Source organism: Serinus canaria, chromosome 9 (assembly GCF_022539315.1).
Source record: "Serinus canaria isolate serCan28SL12 chromosome 9, serCan2020, whole genome shotgun sequence".
In the NCBI taxonomy this organism is placed as follows: domain Eukaryota; kingdom Metazoa; phylum Chordata; class Aves; order Passeriformes; family Fringillidae; genus Serinus; species Serinus canaria.
Window position 1 is genome coordinate 14336650 of NC_066323.1, and position 17524 is coordinate 14354173.

At 35.1% G+C, this 17524-nt stretch overlaps 1 protein-coding gene across 8 annotated transcripts in view; it reads left to right on the forward strand.

The window, feature by feature from the left end:
* The window catches only part of XRN1 (5'-3' exoribonuclease 1), a 38551-nt gene that overhangs the window by 13084 nt on the left and 7943 nt on the right, over positions 1–17524 (forward strand). For 5 of the 8 annotated variants that reach the window (XR_007778243.1, XM_050977985.1, XM_050977986.1 and 2 more), the window contains 25 exons: positions 658–827; positions 1619–1739; positions 1832–1930; positions 3049–3152; positions 3638–3769; positions 4998–5160; positions 5302–5415; positions 5881–5979; positions 6137–6252; positions 7077–7223; positions 7537–7626; positions 8588–8723; positions 9441–9497; positions 10175–10307; positions 11445–11514; positions 12555–12780; positions 13426–13527; positions 14177–14272; positions 14500–14614; positions 15140–15204; positions 15589–15699; positions 16058–16183; positions 16499–16655; positions 16968–17143; positions 17359–17472. Coding sequence is in view for 6 of the 8 variants with exons in the window: in XM_050977985.1 (XP_050833942.1) it covers positions 658–827; positions 1619–1739; positions 1832–1930; positions 3049–3152; positions 3638–3769; positions 4998–5160; positions 5302–5415; positions 5881–5979; positions 6137–6252; positions 7077–7223; positions 7537–7626; positions 8588–8723; positions 9441–9497; positions 10175–10307; positions 11445–11514; positions 12555–12780; positions 13426–13527; positions 14177–14272; positions 14500–14614; positions 15140–15204; positions 15589–15699; positions 16058–16183; positions 16499–16655; positions 16968–17143; positions 17359–17472 (3039 nt within the window). In the remaining 2 variants the exon portion in view is untranslated. Of the gene's footprint in view, positions 1–657; positions 828–1618; positions 1740–1831; positions 1931–3048; positions 3153–3637; positions 3770–4997; positions 5161–5301; positions 5416–5880; positions 5980–6136; positions 6253–7076; positions 7224–7536; positions 7627–8587; positions 8724–9440; positions 9498–10174; positions 10308–11444; positions 11515–12554; positions 12781–13425; positions 13590–14176; positions 14273–14499; positions 14615–15139; positions 15205–15588; positions 15700–16057; positions 16184–16498; positions 16656–16967; positions 17144–17358; positions 17473–17524 lie in introns of those variants that run through there. The other 3 variants (XM_050977983.1, XM_050977984.1, XR_007778244.1) reach the window with 3 other exon arrangements.

Genomic DNA, 17524 nt, shown 5'->3' on the forward strand with positions numbered 1-17524 from the left:
ACAAAACTTCTGAATTTCTTAATTTATCAACAGTTAGACATGCAATTAAGTGGAAGTTTAAATTAACACTTGATAACACCACAGAAAAAATATAAATGTTTGCTGCTTGGGGAGTAAGTCTAGATTAAGTTACCACAAGCAAAGTTAATTTGAGGTGGTAGAAGTCCTAAGTAATGGCTATAGACTTGGTGTTGTTAGTGTTTTTAATCAGCTATTCAAATATTTTGGTTCAGTTTCTTGGAGAAAAATATTCTGTTCCTGTGTACATATAAAAAGAGAGAGCATCTGTAGGAAAAAGAAAATAAACGTTTAAAAAAAATAAAATATTTTTTCAGTCCCTCCTTCACATAAACACCAGTAATAAGGAAGCATTAATGGAAAACAATAAAAGAGTTCTTTGCTTTTGCATATAGGACAACAGTGTTAGACAAGGCTACCCTTTGGAAATAGGCTTGCAGAAAGGTGATTATTCTCCAAAGGCATTCCATGGTAATTGTTCAGAGAGCGTTTTTATCAGGGACATGAGAAGGGGTGAGGCTGCAGCTGGACAATGAGAACATAGGGTATCTGGATTTCCTGGGTTACTTTCCCAGTGTAGTTTTCTCCATGCTAATTTTTGTTGCCAGTTTCACACGTGCTAATTCCTCTAAAATTTAGAAACGACTGCTGCAGGCCATGGAATCCTGTAATAAGGGCTTAAAAGAAGAGGAGAAACGAAGAAACACTCACAGTGCTTGCTTGATGTACTGGTATGACAAAGATACTGAGTTCCAGTACCTGTCACCATGGCCAGAGAAATTCCCTGCAATAGAACGATGCCACACGAGGTAATGCTGTGTAACTATTTTAGAGCAGGCTAAAAGTAGTTGGAGGATTTTTACTAACGTTTTGATCAAACCTTGCATATGCCAATATGTAAACTGAGAAATTAAAAATACGGAATTTTGCTTTGGATGGTACAGTAAAGGTATTTGTCCCTTCAGATGTTACTTTGCAAAACAGATGAATCAGTGCTAGGTTGTCAAGAACAATCCAGAGAATAACTGAACTTTGTATGACAGAGGATGAAAGCTGGTATAAATATCTGATATATAGTGATCATTTACTGGCGTGCTAATTCCAGAATGTTTTTTTTAAATGTAAGCATTTGGATTCAGTGCAGAGAATTAAACACAAATTTGTTTTTCACCTTTTTCTCACTGAAAGTAGCCAGCTTTATTTCACACAAACTGAAGATGAAATGGAAACATAAACTTAACAGTAATCAAACTTTAAGCCGAGTAGAGGAGGAATACCTGTTGCTGGATTACAGAGTAAAGAAGGGACTGTTGTGAAGATCAATGATACCATATGGAACCATTGCTAGTTAGAAATCAGTAATTACAATTATTTAGGAGTGAGTTTCCATATATCCTGAAGGTTTGTCTTTTTCCTAATGAATAGTCTCTCTGCAGCAATAGCACAGAGTTTTTTATAGTCCTTTCTATATATTCCAAGTGACATAAATTTGTTGCTGGAAAGCAAGGGGTTTTTCAATTAATGAGTAAATGAGTAATGATTTTTTTCTAGAGATGTTGGTCAATCTGCATGAGCAAATGTTGTGCCACTTCTTTTTTAGGTATAAAACAATACCTTTGAATGCTTGGCATGTAGAAATAACCCACAATAAGATAACTAAAATCAACAAGAGTGCACTGTATTTTTGTGGATTTCCTACTTTAAAGCACATTAAACATAAGGTAAAAGATTTTTCTCTTCCAACATTTCAATTGTATGTAGTAGATAACTATGTAAGAGCTTAGGTTTTATGTGCTGTTTTTTTTTTACCCAGTTCTATCTTAAAAAAAGTGGTGTACAAGTGTTTCAGCAAAGCAGCCATGGAGAGAACATGATGTTGGAAATCATAGTTGATGAGAACTCAAAGGACCAGGTAAGCATTCAGCTCCTAACAAAAAACCAAAACCAACCAACCAACCAAACAAAAAAAAACCAAAACAAAAAAATCTCCACAGCTGGACAAAAGGCTTGTTAAGAAGTCTGAATTTGTTAAATAGTCAGATTTGAGGTGTTTAAATGCTAAATTTGGGTGGGAAACAGTCTAGAAATTTGGGTATCTGCTAAAATAATTTATCATTTTCCAGACTTTACAGCATGAAGGATCAGTGTCCTTAGTTGAGTTTCTGGCCTTTCTCTGTGGTAGCATTTAGATGTTCCTGGCTGAGGATCTGGTGGCTAATTAATGGTATAAATGCAGGGGAACAGTCTCCAGACCAGTGGTGTTTGTCTTTTTGTCTGACTGAAGAGCTGACCATTTAAAAAGAAAAAGTGTTTCCTTTTAATTAACAAAGCAGACTTAATGCCTTCCACAATAATGAGTCTGTTTGATAGAGGAATTAGAGAGAAGAGTCAAAGTGGGAAATGACAAGTGCAGAACAGAAAAAAATTAAGAAATAAAATAGGGGACAGAGGAGGAAAACAATATAGTATGATATGATTTTACAGCACAGGGATAGGAAGAGTACATATTCAAGATACATGGCAAGAAAAATCAAATAGGCCCAATTAATATATTAAAAAATAGCAGAGACTCCTTAGAAAAAAAGAACATAATGTGAGGCTGAATTTACAGATGCTAGCAAGTTGTTGACATAAAAGTTGTTCCTTTTTGCCAATGTGATATATAAGTAAAATATATCATACAAAATACTTTGGTAATCTCAAATGGTCATTTTATTTATTGTGTCCCAGAGACACAAATAGTTTACATGATTTAACAAAGAAGTACTTAGCAAACCTGCATGAGACATAGAAATTATCCCAGGTCTTCCAGGTAACACATGTAACATGTTAAGAGCCACATTTTTAATCAGGGATTATGTAATCTGTATCAAATATATTTTAGTAAGATAAAATGAGTTTTTTATTCTGCAAGAAAATCTATTATTAAACTACTGTAGTTTTCATTGCAAAAACAACTTGGAAATACTGTTACACAAATCTTTTAGTATGTTAGACAATTAGTAATAATACTTCTGGGGTTTTTTTCAGGTGGTAGAAAATGTTGCCAGTTCTGTTCTTGGAAAACGAGTTTTTGTTAACTGGCCCCACCTTGAAGAAGCCAGAGTTGTTGCAGTGTCAGATGGAGAAACTAAGTAAGAGTTCCCTGATATGTAGTTCTTTGTTGTCTCACTGGTTTTTTTCCAATTAGGTTCCTTGTGCTGCACAGAAAATTTGATTTTATTGTAAAACTAACAACCAATTAGCCTAGATGTAATAAAGACTGCTTGGTGAAGAATGTTTAACATTGTTCTGAGGTTTGGTTGCCTCTGTAGCAGTCTAATCTTTCACTGTGTAGAAGCCTGGGAGAGCTCTTTCTTAGTTTTGAGGGGAAAAGGCATGCACAGAAATCCACACTGTGAACATTTCTCTACAATCCTCCTTTATGAATAGCACATGTACTGGTATTTTTTTTTAAAAACATGCTGTGGCCCATTGTGGAAGAGATAGAGAAAACAATGCTGCAAGTCTTCACATCCTTAACAAGTAATTTCTAACAATTTCGAGTTTTGCTCACAATTGGTTATGTCTAGGTTAATCTTACTTGGTTAAATTTTCAATCTGTCATAATATTCTCAAGGTTTTACTTGGAAGAACCACATGGCACACAGAAGCTTTACATGGGAAATGCAGTGCCCCCAACTAAAGTGGCTTATGTTGGAGATAAGGAGCAAAGCATGTGGGTAAAAGAAGTTCAAGGCATTTCAGAGCAGTAAGTAATTTCAAAAATTGAAGTGTAGCTTTGCATCTTATGTCTTGGCTGTGTTTTGTTCCTGTATTACAGAACTAAGTAGCACAGAAGAGCTGCTGCATACTTGATCATAAAGGTTAATCAAGTCTGCTTAAATTTAAAACAACAACATAAAAGAGCTTATGTTGCAATTTCAGAATATATGGAGTCTGTTCTGAGGTAACTAAAGTTAGATGCTGTTACAAAACAACTTTTAAGCGAATGAGTTTCAGTATTTATTCTCCCTCTTGATTTTCTGTTCTGGTGTTAGCAATCTTCAGTTGTAGGAAGTATGTAGAATGAAGCAATACAGAATCAGCTTGCAACTCAAATAGCTTAGCTTTGTTAAATTTGAAAACAGCTCTTGCTTTTCTAGAGTGTGGGAGCTCAGTAGACTATAAATGAGTTACTGTAATTTTGATGCTGGTCCTAAAATCGCAGTTATGTGATAAAAAGTGGTTACCTTTCTAAGGATCCTTAGGTGCACAGTACACTAGATGGAAAGCACCTGAAGATGCACCTGGAACATAAAGCACATACAATTCTTATGTGTTTAGCCAATTAGCATAACTGACAAGAATCCCCAGTTAGAGGCATAAGTGATGAGGTAATTCCCCCTCGGTTCAACCCTTACTGAATTCCTCCCCCCCACCCCCCTTAGACAGGAACTAAACTTTGTTTATGAAAATGTGTCTTGGAGAGCTGGCTTCAACCTTGGCTTCCCAGAGAATCTAACCTTGGACCTCCAGCTTGGAGCTGCCAAAGAATTTATTTTGTCTTTCTGTCTAATATAGTAGGTAAAATGCTAGCTATGAATACTGTGAGAGGCCAGAGAGCTACAAATGTATATGTAAACATTATAAAGAATATATAAAAGTAAAAAGCAAAAATCAATCTGGCTCCAGTTTGGCATTTCATTATCTGTCATTTGAGTCAACTGATTTAATTACCCCTAACCCTTCCACTGTAAAGATTACGTGTGCTTAAATTAATACTCTGAGCTCTGTAGTGATGGCTGTGCAACAGCAGGTAAACTGTTGGTGAAGCCCTTTATTCTGGGTATTTTTTGTAAAATAAGAAGAAAACTATTCGAATCCTCTTTTAAAGAGGGTTTTTTATTTTATTTAATTTTACTTCAATAATTTAATTCTACTCTCTTGGTTTAGTTCTGTTTATTGTAATGAAGCTAAATGTTCTGCTTTGTGTTCAGGTACCAGAGAAGGAAAGGAATAATTATCCATGAAACATCAGTAGTTGTATATGCTCAGTTACTCACTGGGAATAGATATCAACTAAACCAAAATGGAGAAGTTTATTTGGAGAAACAGTGGTCTAAACAAGTTCTTCCTTTTGTTTACCAAACAGTTGTCAAGGTAAATATACAAGTTCAGTACTTTCTCTGAATTATTTCAGATTCAGACTATGTTTTAAACTGTCTATTTATATAAACTTTGTAATTACTCTACTGGAACTGAATGATATTAAGGATTACCACTGTTGTCTCTTTCATGTAGGATATCAAAGCCTTTGACTCTCGGTTTTCAAGCATCAAAACTTTGGATGATTTGTTTCCTCCTGGAAGTACAGCCTTCATGCTGGGATCTCCTTACTATGGCTGCATGGGAGAAGTTAGTTACAGTAATTTCATAATTTTTCCCTGTAGATTTTTTCTTTTTGTAAGCCTAAAATAATCTAAGATGTTGTGTGACAGTAGTGGTCATTTACTAGCTGAAATTTTTAATGTAGGATTCCTTGGTGGTTTAGTCTGAGAAAGAGAGGGATCTTGTGTTTTCCCTGTTCTTCTTGCTTGTATAAGAGGAAAAAGCAGAACTTGAATGCAGGATTCTTCTTATTAGTTCTTTGGGATAATACATAAAGTTCCCATTTGTGTTACTTTCAGTCATGAATTCCTTTGGTTTAATGCTGACTGATTGGCTCTATGAGGAAGCAAGGTACAGGTCAAGGCAAAGTGATGAAACCCAAAGCGTCCCTGTGCCTACTGCAGCAGAATTGTTGATAAAGTAGAACATGGGGTGTGTTATCCAAAGACTGCACATTTATAGCACTTGTAACCTATTGTGTTTCTCTCCAAGGTTCATGATTCACATGATGTGATCCCAGAGGGCAGAATCCGGGTAGTTTTTAATATTCCATGTGAACCCCAGCTTGATACTTTAGTACAGAACCAGCATGTGAGTGCTTTGCTTTTCTAGTAAAAGCTTAAACAATGTATCAATTAGATTTTGTAATGGTAAATGTCTTTCAGAGATGTTTCCACATAATTCATTTGTCATTTGTATAAAAAATCCTTTAGACATTGCCAATATGTTTTGTTTGTTTGTTTTAAAGAAATATTCTGTGAAATACAATCCTGCATATGTTTTGGCCAGCCGTCTTGGAGTAAGTGGATATCTTGTCTCCAGATTTACAGGGAGTATCTTTATTGGAAGAGGATCAAAGAAGAAGTAAGTTCCTTTTGTGAATTTTGACTGGAGAGAAGCTTCTAAACTCTACAGAATTTTTGCTGTGTTTAAGTGCTGTTTTTATGAAGTGCACACTCTTGTGATTTGAAGCTTTCTTTAAAGTTTATTTGCTATAAACCAAGCTGATATGCAGTGCTTTTTTTCTGTCAGAAGCATGTTTTAATTTTTTGTTTACTGGACAGTTCTATTTGCTTTCATACTGTAGACAGACACAAAATTGACTTTCCTGGTTAGCCACTTGCAAAATTGAATTAGAAGTTTAAACTGACTTTGCCATACTGAGAAAAAAAAAGTGAAGTCAGGATCTAATTTCATTGTACTTATTACTGCTACTATAAATGGAGATTAATTTTACTTGTAGCTTCTTTTTAGAACTAGTTAAGACTGCTTAAAATATATAAGGGAGGAAATCCCTGTAGTCCTCTGAATGTCAGATTGTGGTTCCTCTGTAAAGATATGGTTGATGGATGCCTTAGCATCTTCTTGTGATCTAATGTGTACATTTCTTCCTGATGGATTGTTCAAGGACATCCTTCTGCACCTTGGTAAATGTCAGGTTGATTGTGGTTGATTAGATGTCCATTAAGAAAGAAATGTAAAATATTTCCTACCCTCCTCTGCAATGAAGTATAGAGGCACACAGGTGGACAACTAGCATAGCACAGCTTTTGGCTGTGACATTTACAGCTGACACAATGTTAGCAAGTAAACAATACAATGAATTTACTTTTTCTGTGGTTTAAGGCCTTGAATGTATGTAAATACACACACATATTGCAGGTTAATGAACTTTTTCTTCTTTCCAGTCCTCATGGTGATCACAAAGCAAATGTGGGGCTAAACCTGAAGTTCAATAAGAAAAATGAAGAAGTTCCTGGCTATACTAAGAAAGTTGGAAATGAATGGATGTATTCTTCTGCAGTAGAACAACTACTTGCTGAGTATTTAGAAAGGTAAATAATTGGATATGAGCTTCATCCAAATTACCCACCTTTGTATCAGTCATTGGAATTTGTCCTCTGGTCACAGATCTTCTAAGAACAATGAGTTTGTTTATTTTATTGCAGTGTTCTATTTTGGGATAGAGTAGTTGTGTTAGCAGCTTGCCTTTGTAAAATGAGCGGTCTGATACTAAATTAAGTAAAAAATAACCCATCATGGCTTCACAACTTTTGAAGCCCAGCAGACTTGATTTTGATGGGGCATTTTTGTGGTCTATGCTGATGTGAAACTAAAATTATCTTCTATATATTGGGGGGTTTTTAGGGTGCCTGAACTATTTAATTATGTAGCCAAGAACAGCCAGGAAGATATCTGCTACGAAGATGACATTTGGCCTGGAGAGGATGAGAATGGGTAAGCCATGGTCCTTACCTCTTTTCTATAATGAGAAGAATAAAGACTGACAGTTATGAAATTGTTAATGATCATTGGCTGCTGTGTAAGTGAAACCTTGCTGTTCCTCCAGCAGCCTGATTGTTCAGTGAAACAAACTGAAAACATTATTTGAATGCTGTACTTTTCAGTCATGGAGTCCAAGTTTCTGCCAGACTTCAACCTCTAGTCCATTAAATGAGAAATATAATTTTCAGTGGCTATTTCATAATTATTGCTTTTAAAGTAGCCTACAGTAAGCATAGCTATGACTAGTCATAAATAATTTTTTTTTAAAAATAACCAGTAATTGTGGTAATTGCCTAAAATCACTTGGAATTTGAAAAATAAATCCGAGATCGGAGTTGGAAGTATTTTGCACATTTTTAATTTACATTTACATGGGAGAAAAATAGCAACCTTTGTTCCAGACACAATATAGTAACTTGAAAAAGCTTTAGTTATTAGACAATAAACCCAGTCCATGGGCTTTAGTCAGTAAATCTTACCTCATGAGGACTCTTACCTCATGATACACCAGTGTGGGACTGCTCTTGTAGAAGAATCTCAGATTTTTATTCCATTTTACCAAAGAGTCTTCCCCTGTCAAGTTTTCTTCCTGTGTTGTAAGAAACAGCTGGTCACAGAACCAGTAATCACATCTGGACACAATTTGTTGGTTGGATGCAAACTTAATTTGCTGAATACTTTTAATTAATTTAATAATTTTTTTTCCTGAAACAAAACTTTGTTATAGTTTTGAAACAGTACTGTGTAATTCTGACTTTTCTTAAGTCATACAGAGCCTTTAGATGCCATTACTTTATGAATATATATAATCAGTGTGCCTCAATGATAATACTTGACTGATTAAATTAGGGAACACAGTAAAATGCCTGGTTCATGCAGCTAATAGCTTTCATTCATGCCATTTTTTATTCAGAGCTGAGAAAGTGCAAGAAATTGTTGCCTGGTTAAAAGCACATCCTGTGTCTGCTTTGTCTCGCTCATCTTGTGACTTGCAAATTTTGGATGCAGCCATTGTTGAGAAAATTGAAGAAGAAGTAGAGAAATGCAAGGTACACAGCTTGGTGTCATTGTGAGCAGGAGTGAACCAAAAAGCAGTGCTCGTTATATTTGCAGTTCTTGAATTTAAATAAGACAATTGAAGATTACTTGCCATTCCAAAGAAAAAGGACACAGAATATAATGTAAAATGTGTATTTGTAATATTATCCCAGAAATTCAGAAGAGCTCATTATTAATCTTTGTAAGAAATTCACTCTTCCAGGGGTAATTTATCAGCAGTGGGACATACTCTGAGTGCCTTTTGGTGGTTTTGTAAAGGAGCAGGTATCAGTATATATTGAAAAATACTGAAGTGCTCTTTTTACGTGAAATCCCAGCTGTTCTTCCCTTGCAGTTTCTCTTTGGTCTGCAGAAAAGTAGAAAGTTATTTTCTGCAGACCAGAAGATGAAAAAAGTGGCCAAGGAAATTACTAAAGTAAAAGCTAAGGACAAAGCCAAATGAAATCATGGGCTGATGTTTTTTGAAATAACTTGCAAGGACATCTTAGAAAATTGGTGTGAAATCTGGAATTAGGTAACTAATGGTTTGGTATGAAATCCAACATGCTTTAAAAACTAGATTTACTGTAAAGACTTCATTAAATCTCTATACCAGTATCTAAAGGAAACTAAAGAATTCTACATGATCTTTTCAGGAATTTTGTTTTACGTATTCCAGTGCTTGTTCCTACACTAGTTTGTAAAGACTTTCTGTTCCTTTCCTTTAGCAGAGGAAGAGCAACAAGAAGGTGCGAGTAACTGTGAAACCCCATTTGCTGTACAGAGTAAGTGATATCAGTGGGTTGGGGGGGAGGTTTAAGTTGTCTAGATCATAATTTATTTTACCTAAGCTTACCAACTTTAGGAGAATAGAATTTTATGACAGTATTGGTGAAAGGAAACATTTTGTGATGCCTTCTAGAAAATAATTTTGGAAACAGCAGTCTGTCTCTATAAGCAGAGAGAATTTCTTGTAACTACAAACTCCATTATGTCAGGCACTGACTTAAAGGTTTTTTCTACCTCCTGCCCTTTATACTTCTGCAGTTTTTACTGGCTCTATAATGAAGACAAAATAAAATGTGCTTTCTGCTGTGTCTTTTCCCATGTTTTACTTTTTATTCAGATCTTCACGTAGGACCAGCTGTTCCTCTTGCCTGTGTTACTGATACAGGCAGGTTACATGTGATGTTTTAGTTATGTCTAAATTGATCCTCTTCATCAGCTAGTGTAAAACACATTTTCAGGCAGAAGTAGTAGTAAGAGTTGCAAGGGGAAAAAAAGAAAGTTTGCTTTGAATCTGGAGAGGGAAGGTTTTTATTCTTTGGGGAGGGGGGTTTGTCAAGGTTTTTTTCCCCAGAAAGTTTACTTTATAGTGTGTCTCAGCTATTCTTATAAATGCATTTTTATTGTAATTCTTATTGTTTTGCATACATTAACACAGTCTTTTGGTGATTGTCAGCCATTAGAACAGCAGAAGGGGGTTGTTCCAGATAGAGATGCAGAGTACAAGCTGTTTGACCGTGTTGTCAATGTCAGAGAGAACTTTTCTGTTCCTGTTGGTCTACGAGGCACCATCATTGGAATTAAAGGAGGTAATATTTTCGTTGTGATTATAACTACATAACAGCTCAGCTAGTACTATGAAAGCAGGATTCAGGATAATGTTCAATGTAATGGTTGTGAATGCACATATTTCTTGATATTAAGCATATGCAGCTTGAACCTGTTAATAACATATTTACTGTTTTGAAAAAAACCTGGTGTAATTTCATGTGTTACACAGCTGTTATTTGAAAAAGAAATTACTTACCCTATGGTCCTTCCTATATGAATTAGAATTACTCTTTGTTTTCTTCTTAATATGAAGAAGGCAGATCGGAAGTTATGGGAAAACATAGGCAAAGTTAAGTGGAGTAGACATAAAACCAAGTATTTTTATGTGAAATCCCAGTTGTTGGGATTAAAACCAAGTATTAAAACCAATTATTACCTTAATACTTACATTGAACATGAAGCTTTATCAAGTATGATTTGTCTTAAATTGTTTTACTTTGAATTGGTATTTTTATTCTGCAATATTCCATTTCCATTAATTGGCATAGACTAATACCTTGTTTCACGGGAAGATTACCCATAAATCTATTTCAAGAAGGATATTTGGAGCCCCACAGAGTGTAGCAGTTTGAGATTGAATATTACAAATGTTTTTCTTACCTGCCATTTCAGTAGCTGCTTTCTCATTCAGTTTGCATCTAACAGAATCTCAAAGAGACTAGTCTAGAGTGCAGATTTTTTAAGAAATATTCTTTTCTCCATAGATCTTAAATACTACTATAGTTGTGAAGGTGTGTTAGTCTATCATTATGCAAGAAGTTAATATTAAAGCTATTTGTTTCTGACTGCCTTAATGTAGAAGTGGCTCACATCTCTTTTCTGCCATTTTCTGACAAGTGTGGCATAGTGCTGTAGTGCAGTTCTGAAAATGCACGTGGGTAAGGTGTAATGCATGGTACATTACTGTTGACACTATATCTTGAAGGGCAGACATATGTGAGACCTTTAGAAGGATTTCCAAATTTCTGTTAATGAAATTACTCAGAAGTTATTTGGGGGTATGTTGTTCATTTTTGGTCTTTTCATTATTTATTGTATAACTAGTATGGATAGATATTTACATAATATAGATGGACATAACCATATAGGATGATGTTGTACTTTGTTTTCTGTAGCTACTAGAGAAACAGATGTGCTCTTTGAAGTTTTGTTTGATGAAGAATTCCTTGGAGGCCTCACTATAAGGTTTGTGTGGTGGAGTTCAGAGTCAATTCATGCTATTGGCATAGATGGCATGGAATTGTTTGCTTTGGTTTGGCTGAGTATTTTTAATGCTTCTTCTTGAAACTTTGTTTCTTGGCACTGTTGGTCAGTTTTTATTTCTTTTGTGTTTTTTGATTGTCTTAGAGTAGTGATAATTTTTTGTGAAGCATGTAATATTGTGGAAAGGCTCTTTAGGCTTTTTTGGTGTATAAACTTCTGACTTGCAGAAAGCAAATATGAACCAGCAGAATAAGGCACTAGATCCAGATGTCTTTCTAAACAAATATGTAGAAAATAGGTTCTTACCAGTATGTATTCAACATGTAGATTAAAAACCAGGCAGAAGGCATCTGTTCCTCTGAAGGAGGGACTCTGAACTCAATAGTTGATACTAGACACTAAATTCCAACCATTAAGAACCTGAAGTGTTTTTCAGGAGGGGGAGGGGCTTTTGTTTTTATAAGTGTGATAACTCTTCTGTATTGAAGTAAACACCTAAACTTCTAAGTGCTCGGATATACCCAGCAGGCTTCATTTTTACTGTTCTTACCTAAGGTTTTAATGATGGAAGTTAGAGGAAATTCTTCCTTCCGGCCTGCAGTCAGCAATCACAGCCCTTGCATGTGCTGTAACAGATAATACTCAGTGTTCAGAAATGCTGCCTAACTTCCATTTGTAATTCTGCTACTGAACCTGAAAATTCAGCTTTCATTTCTGAAAAATAAAAGAATATTGTTTTCTGGTTCTTTTACAGAAATATTTACTACAGAACTGTGCTATAACAATTCACTCATCTTAAAAATTTCTTTAAGCTCGGCACTGAAAGGTACAATATAAACTGAGAGTAGTGCTAATTACTGTTTGACAGCCAGAGGGCAAAGGGGAGCCATGGGTTTCAGGTTGTCTGCAATGCTACTAGATTTCAATATTGCATAGTTTTCAGCTTCTGTTGTTCAGATTGAGTCATTGTCTTTTGGCAACAATTAAACTGCATGAAACAACTGTGGAATTCTTTTCTCAAGGTGCTCACCTGCCAGAGGTTATCGCCTGCCCTCAAGTGCCTTAATTAACCTTTCTCATGGTAGTCGGTCAGAAATGGGAAATCAAAAGCTGATGGCCATAGTTAAACCTCAGCCAGCAGTGAATAACTACAACTCATATGCATCTGATCTATCATCTGTATGCTCACAAAAAGTGCATCTGGGAGGCCTCAACCATTCTCCTCGCTCCCTTTTTGTTCCTACTCAAGTAAGACTTTTCTTGCATTTCTACAAAAATGTTTTTCCCTAGAATCTGAAATATGTACATGGTTATCTTCAAACAAAATTTAGTTTTTATGTCAAAATATTAGAAGTAGAATAATTCTTATGCTGGAGAAATGAATTAATCTAATAATAAAAAGGACTAAAATTACCTTATTGACAGTGGTTTTGCTCTGAGTAATTCCACTTGCTTTTCTGAGAGACAGATACTTGGTTCAGAGCAGTGACACACTCTTCAGTGTCAAATAGTGTGTTTGGACAGAGATGCAATTGTTTCCTTAAAGCTTTGATCCAGTTAGTGCTTCCTTATAGGCTGTTTTTCCATACATAGAAAGGGAAGACATGATTTCCCTATCAGTTTTGCTTCTCGGTTATATTTTACTTTGAAACTACAATTAAGGAGGAAAAATTACAAGTTTTGAATTGAGTTTCTTGGTAGTTAATGATACTTAATTTTTTTAACGAACGGCTTTTTTAAACTTGCCTTAATTAGTAACTTCATGTTGCTGAAGGTGTGTTTGAAAACAGTTATCGCATGTTTTTCGAGTCTGTACAAGAAAAAGTACTTTCCAAAAGAAAATGTAGGACAATGAAATACTTCTGATTTTTTTTTTCACTCTCAATGATTTAGCAACTGAATGGAAGACAGCATTGCAATCTCAGGGCTGAAAATCAGGGCATCTCTAACTCACCCCAGAAAGGATCATTTCTGAGTGGCAATCAGAAAAATAAAGTGAGTGTTCGGATTCATTTAGTATCGGACCCAAATGTCTCTGTTTTGGCCCTCTGTTCAGGGTGGGTGTCATTTTCTCATGATTAATAAATTGTTTTGTTTTAGTACATCAGATGTTGTAGTTCAGATACAGACTGGAGCAGAAATGCTCTCAGTTCTTGAATGAATATAATATCGTGTGTTATCCTTGTTTAGATATTAGATTTTTTAAAGTGTTTGTTGCATAGCTGGGCTTTAGTTCTGCAGTAACACACCTGTAATGTAATGAAGTAATTTAACCTGGCTGTCAAGGCCTTACAAAATAAATCATTAATAATACAATCGAAGAATACTCCCAGTATGAAAGCATGCTCTTGAAACCATTCTGAACTGTTGCCTGAGTTTCATTGTACTTAATCATCAAACTAACCTCATTTCACTTTAGTGGTGATCCTTAGTAAAAATCGTAACTGCAATCCACTACCACAGCTTCTTTCATAATTATTTGCCTGAAACTTGTACTAGTGTCAGTACGAAAATATCTGTCATCTGAGGACTGTTAAACATGAACCTTACAATTTGCAGAATATCTTGGTATATACTTAGCTGTTCAAAAGTTGAATTTATCGCTGCTGAGTTTGTCCGGGGTCTTGTTTTTTTATTTTGTTAGGCACAAAACAAGCAAGATGATGAATTCTGCAGCATATGGCAATCATTGCAGAGTTCTGGGAAGTCTCATCACATTCAACAAAACATGCATGAGAAGGTTTGTATAGAAACTTTTAACAGATCTCTGCATTCAAAATATGAAGGTACTTAATTTCATACGTTGGTTCATTGTATCAGAAAACTTCATGTTACCAATAAATCATCTGGATGAAAGTGGTGTTACATGGAGTATGCATATCTCTGGAAAGGGGTATTCATAGGGCACTACTATGTAAATACTAGATACTCGGTTTTCTGGTTCAGCTTTGATGTTTGAAACCCTAGGGTGCAGTTCTACCTCAGGAAATCAAGCTGGGAACTGGCCATCAGTTTTATAAGCCAGGCTTCAATGACGGCAGCTTTAAATGTCAACAAAGAAAACAGGAGCCTTATAAAAAATGTAAGTACTAATATTAGAAACTTTGTTTAGGGGAACTTCTTGCTTTATCTGACCTTCATTGAAATGTCTGAAGAGCTTTTTGGTTTTTTGTAGTTACTGACAGGAAATAATTATTTTAGTTTTATAAACAATACTTTGCACTTGTTATTGTCAAATAATGTCCCTGGTGTGTATATCAGATTGTTCCACACATAATCCCAAACCTTTTAGGTAAGTTGTTCTGTGTTCTGTTGACTTGCCACCCATCTAATATGAAAACCAAACAAAAAACCATACGTGTCTTTGAAAATCTGCTTGTGATCATATTTGTAGAATAGAAAATTAGATATATCATTGGATATACTTCATTTTATTTTATCCTAGAAGAAAAGCATACACCAAATGACCTATGAAGCAAAAATTAAACATTTGATAAAAACATTCATGTTAATGCAACTCTGTATATTTGTATGGAGTTACTAATTGTTTTGAGTCTTGACTATTACTGTTTTTAAGAGCATTTCAAAATAATGCATTCTTTTGTAGTTAAAGAAGATTCCAAAACTACAAGAGGTGAAAGTCAACCACATAATAAAATGTCAAACCAACAGGTAATTTTGTCTGTACTGAGTTAATCTATTCTTTTCATTTTACTCATGATGTGATTTATCATGTTACAGATTTGTCTGTAACTGTCATCTTAGTTGATTCTTTTAGTCAGCAATTTTATTTTTGAGATTTTTTTTCATTAGAGGTTTATAGACAGAATATGAGAGAGAGATCATGAAATTTATGATGATACCAAACAACTTTGCTATTCCTTTTAGATTCTAAAAGCTATGCTGTAATGGGAAAACATAAATGCTAGGTGTTCAATAAGCTGAAATCCTCTAAGAATATTAGCTTGTGAAAGCTCTTTGCAGATGCATTTCTAATATGGTTGTGTTATAATGAGTAATAGAGTATTCAGTAATAATGGCTGCAATTTATTTCAGAATTTTGCAGGTGTGAATAAGTACAATGTCAAACTTTTGAAGAGGAATGGAAGTCCCAACACGCCTTTAATTCAGAAGGGTGCAGTTGATGGTCCCTGCACAAGTGGAAAGGTAGGATCTAAGGAGTTGACTGTCTTGTGCTCTTTGAGTAACTTCAGTTTCCAGTCCATTTTGTTGCAATTGTTCTTGGTTACTTGTGTGCAAATTCATATTTGAAAAATACAACAAACCTGTGTAACTTTAATTGTTCTTTAAATCAGTTCTATCAATTTTAATGTGCAGAGCTTGATGCAGTCTCTGGATATCTGTTCACACTCTGAACAGACACGACTGTGACCTGCCCAACCTAAGAGAGGAAAAATCTGAATGAGAATAAAATGATATTCAAATCAAATTGATATACCTTTCCTCTTGCATCTACTTGTAAATACACTTAGTTGATGTACCTTTTTTTCTTCTTAAATTAAAGAAGGACAATGAACTGGAAAGGCTTCTAGCTTCTTTGAAAATTTCCAAAGAAAATGAAGTGCAGACTTATTCCAAGGAAGCAAGAGCTACAAATGAGGAACATCTGTCACCACAGTCATTTGCTATGGTCTGTATACTGCAGAAATCATTACATTGCAGTTTAGCATCTGCTGTCTTAGCATCCGTGCTTCTATTTAAAGAATCTCCATGAAACCTCATACTGCTTTTTAAAATGTATTAATGATTTTTAATTAGCTATTCTCAAAGAAAATTAGTGAACGCCTTTGTTTATGCTAGGATGCTGTTACCTTTTCTTTGATAAAATATAACTGATTGGAAAATAAAAAGTCAGATTCTGTTGCCAGTTATGATAATCAGTGTTAAGAAGGTCACGTTGTCTGGATGCCAGCATGTTCCTGAGTGGTTTATTTTATTTTTAAAGAAAGGAACACAGATGCTGAAAGAGATTTTGAAGATAGATGGCTCAGATCTGCAAACAAAGAATGAAGTGAAATCACAAGTTAATGATGTTCCTGCTCCCTCTAGCAGACAGGATTGCCATGGAGCTGCTGTGCAATACAGACCAACAAAAAAAATGGGTATGTGTAACCATCAGCTAATAATTCAGAGCTTCACCTTGTAATGACATTTTAGAACACAGTTTCAGCAGGGTACTCTTTATCAAAATATAGTAATAAAATTTCCATTTTTTTAGTTCTACTTCTGTATTTGGATCTAAAATTCTCTTCAGCTATAGTCTCTTGGTTTTTGTTAAACAGTATGAAAATACCAGGGAAAAATCAAATAAGCTTTTTTTTTTTTTTTTTTTTTGCTAATAACCAAGTTACCATCCTTTTAGTGAAGAAAATAATTGTAATACAGCTTTTTTTTTTTTCTTCCCTTTTTGTCAGCTGCGTATATGAACAAGCATAGCCCTGGAGGCCCCCAGAACACACCAGCAGTAGAAACTGGAGGTCACCCTTTCACTTGTCCACAGCCTGCACTGTCTACTGTTTCTGAGCTCTCTCGTATTTGTTCTCTTCTTGGAATGTCACAACCAGATTTCTCTTTCCTAAAAACACCACAGGTAAAATGTTTTTTTCTGACAAAGTACAAGTTTTCAGTTTTCTATCAACTGTTCTGTATTACATATTTGGACTGACCACTGAAATCTGTCTGAAAATAAACCTTAGCTCCCTTTGTTGCCTTTTTTTAAAACAAACAAACAAACAAATCTCTGTTCCTGTCTCACGGTTTGTTAACAATACAAATTGCCTCGAAAATCTTCTCTCTTTTTTCTAGACCATGACAGTTTGCCACATAAAGTTGTCAAATGGTTTGTTGGTTCACGGCCCGCAATGTCATTCTGAGGCTGAAGCGAAGGAGAAAGCTGCGCTTTTTGCTTTACAGCGCTTGGTGAGGATGTGAAACATCTTGTCAAATCTCTGTCTCTGTGCACTGCATCTGT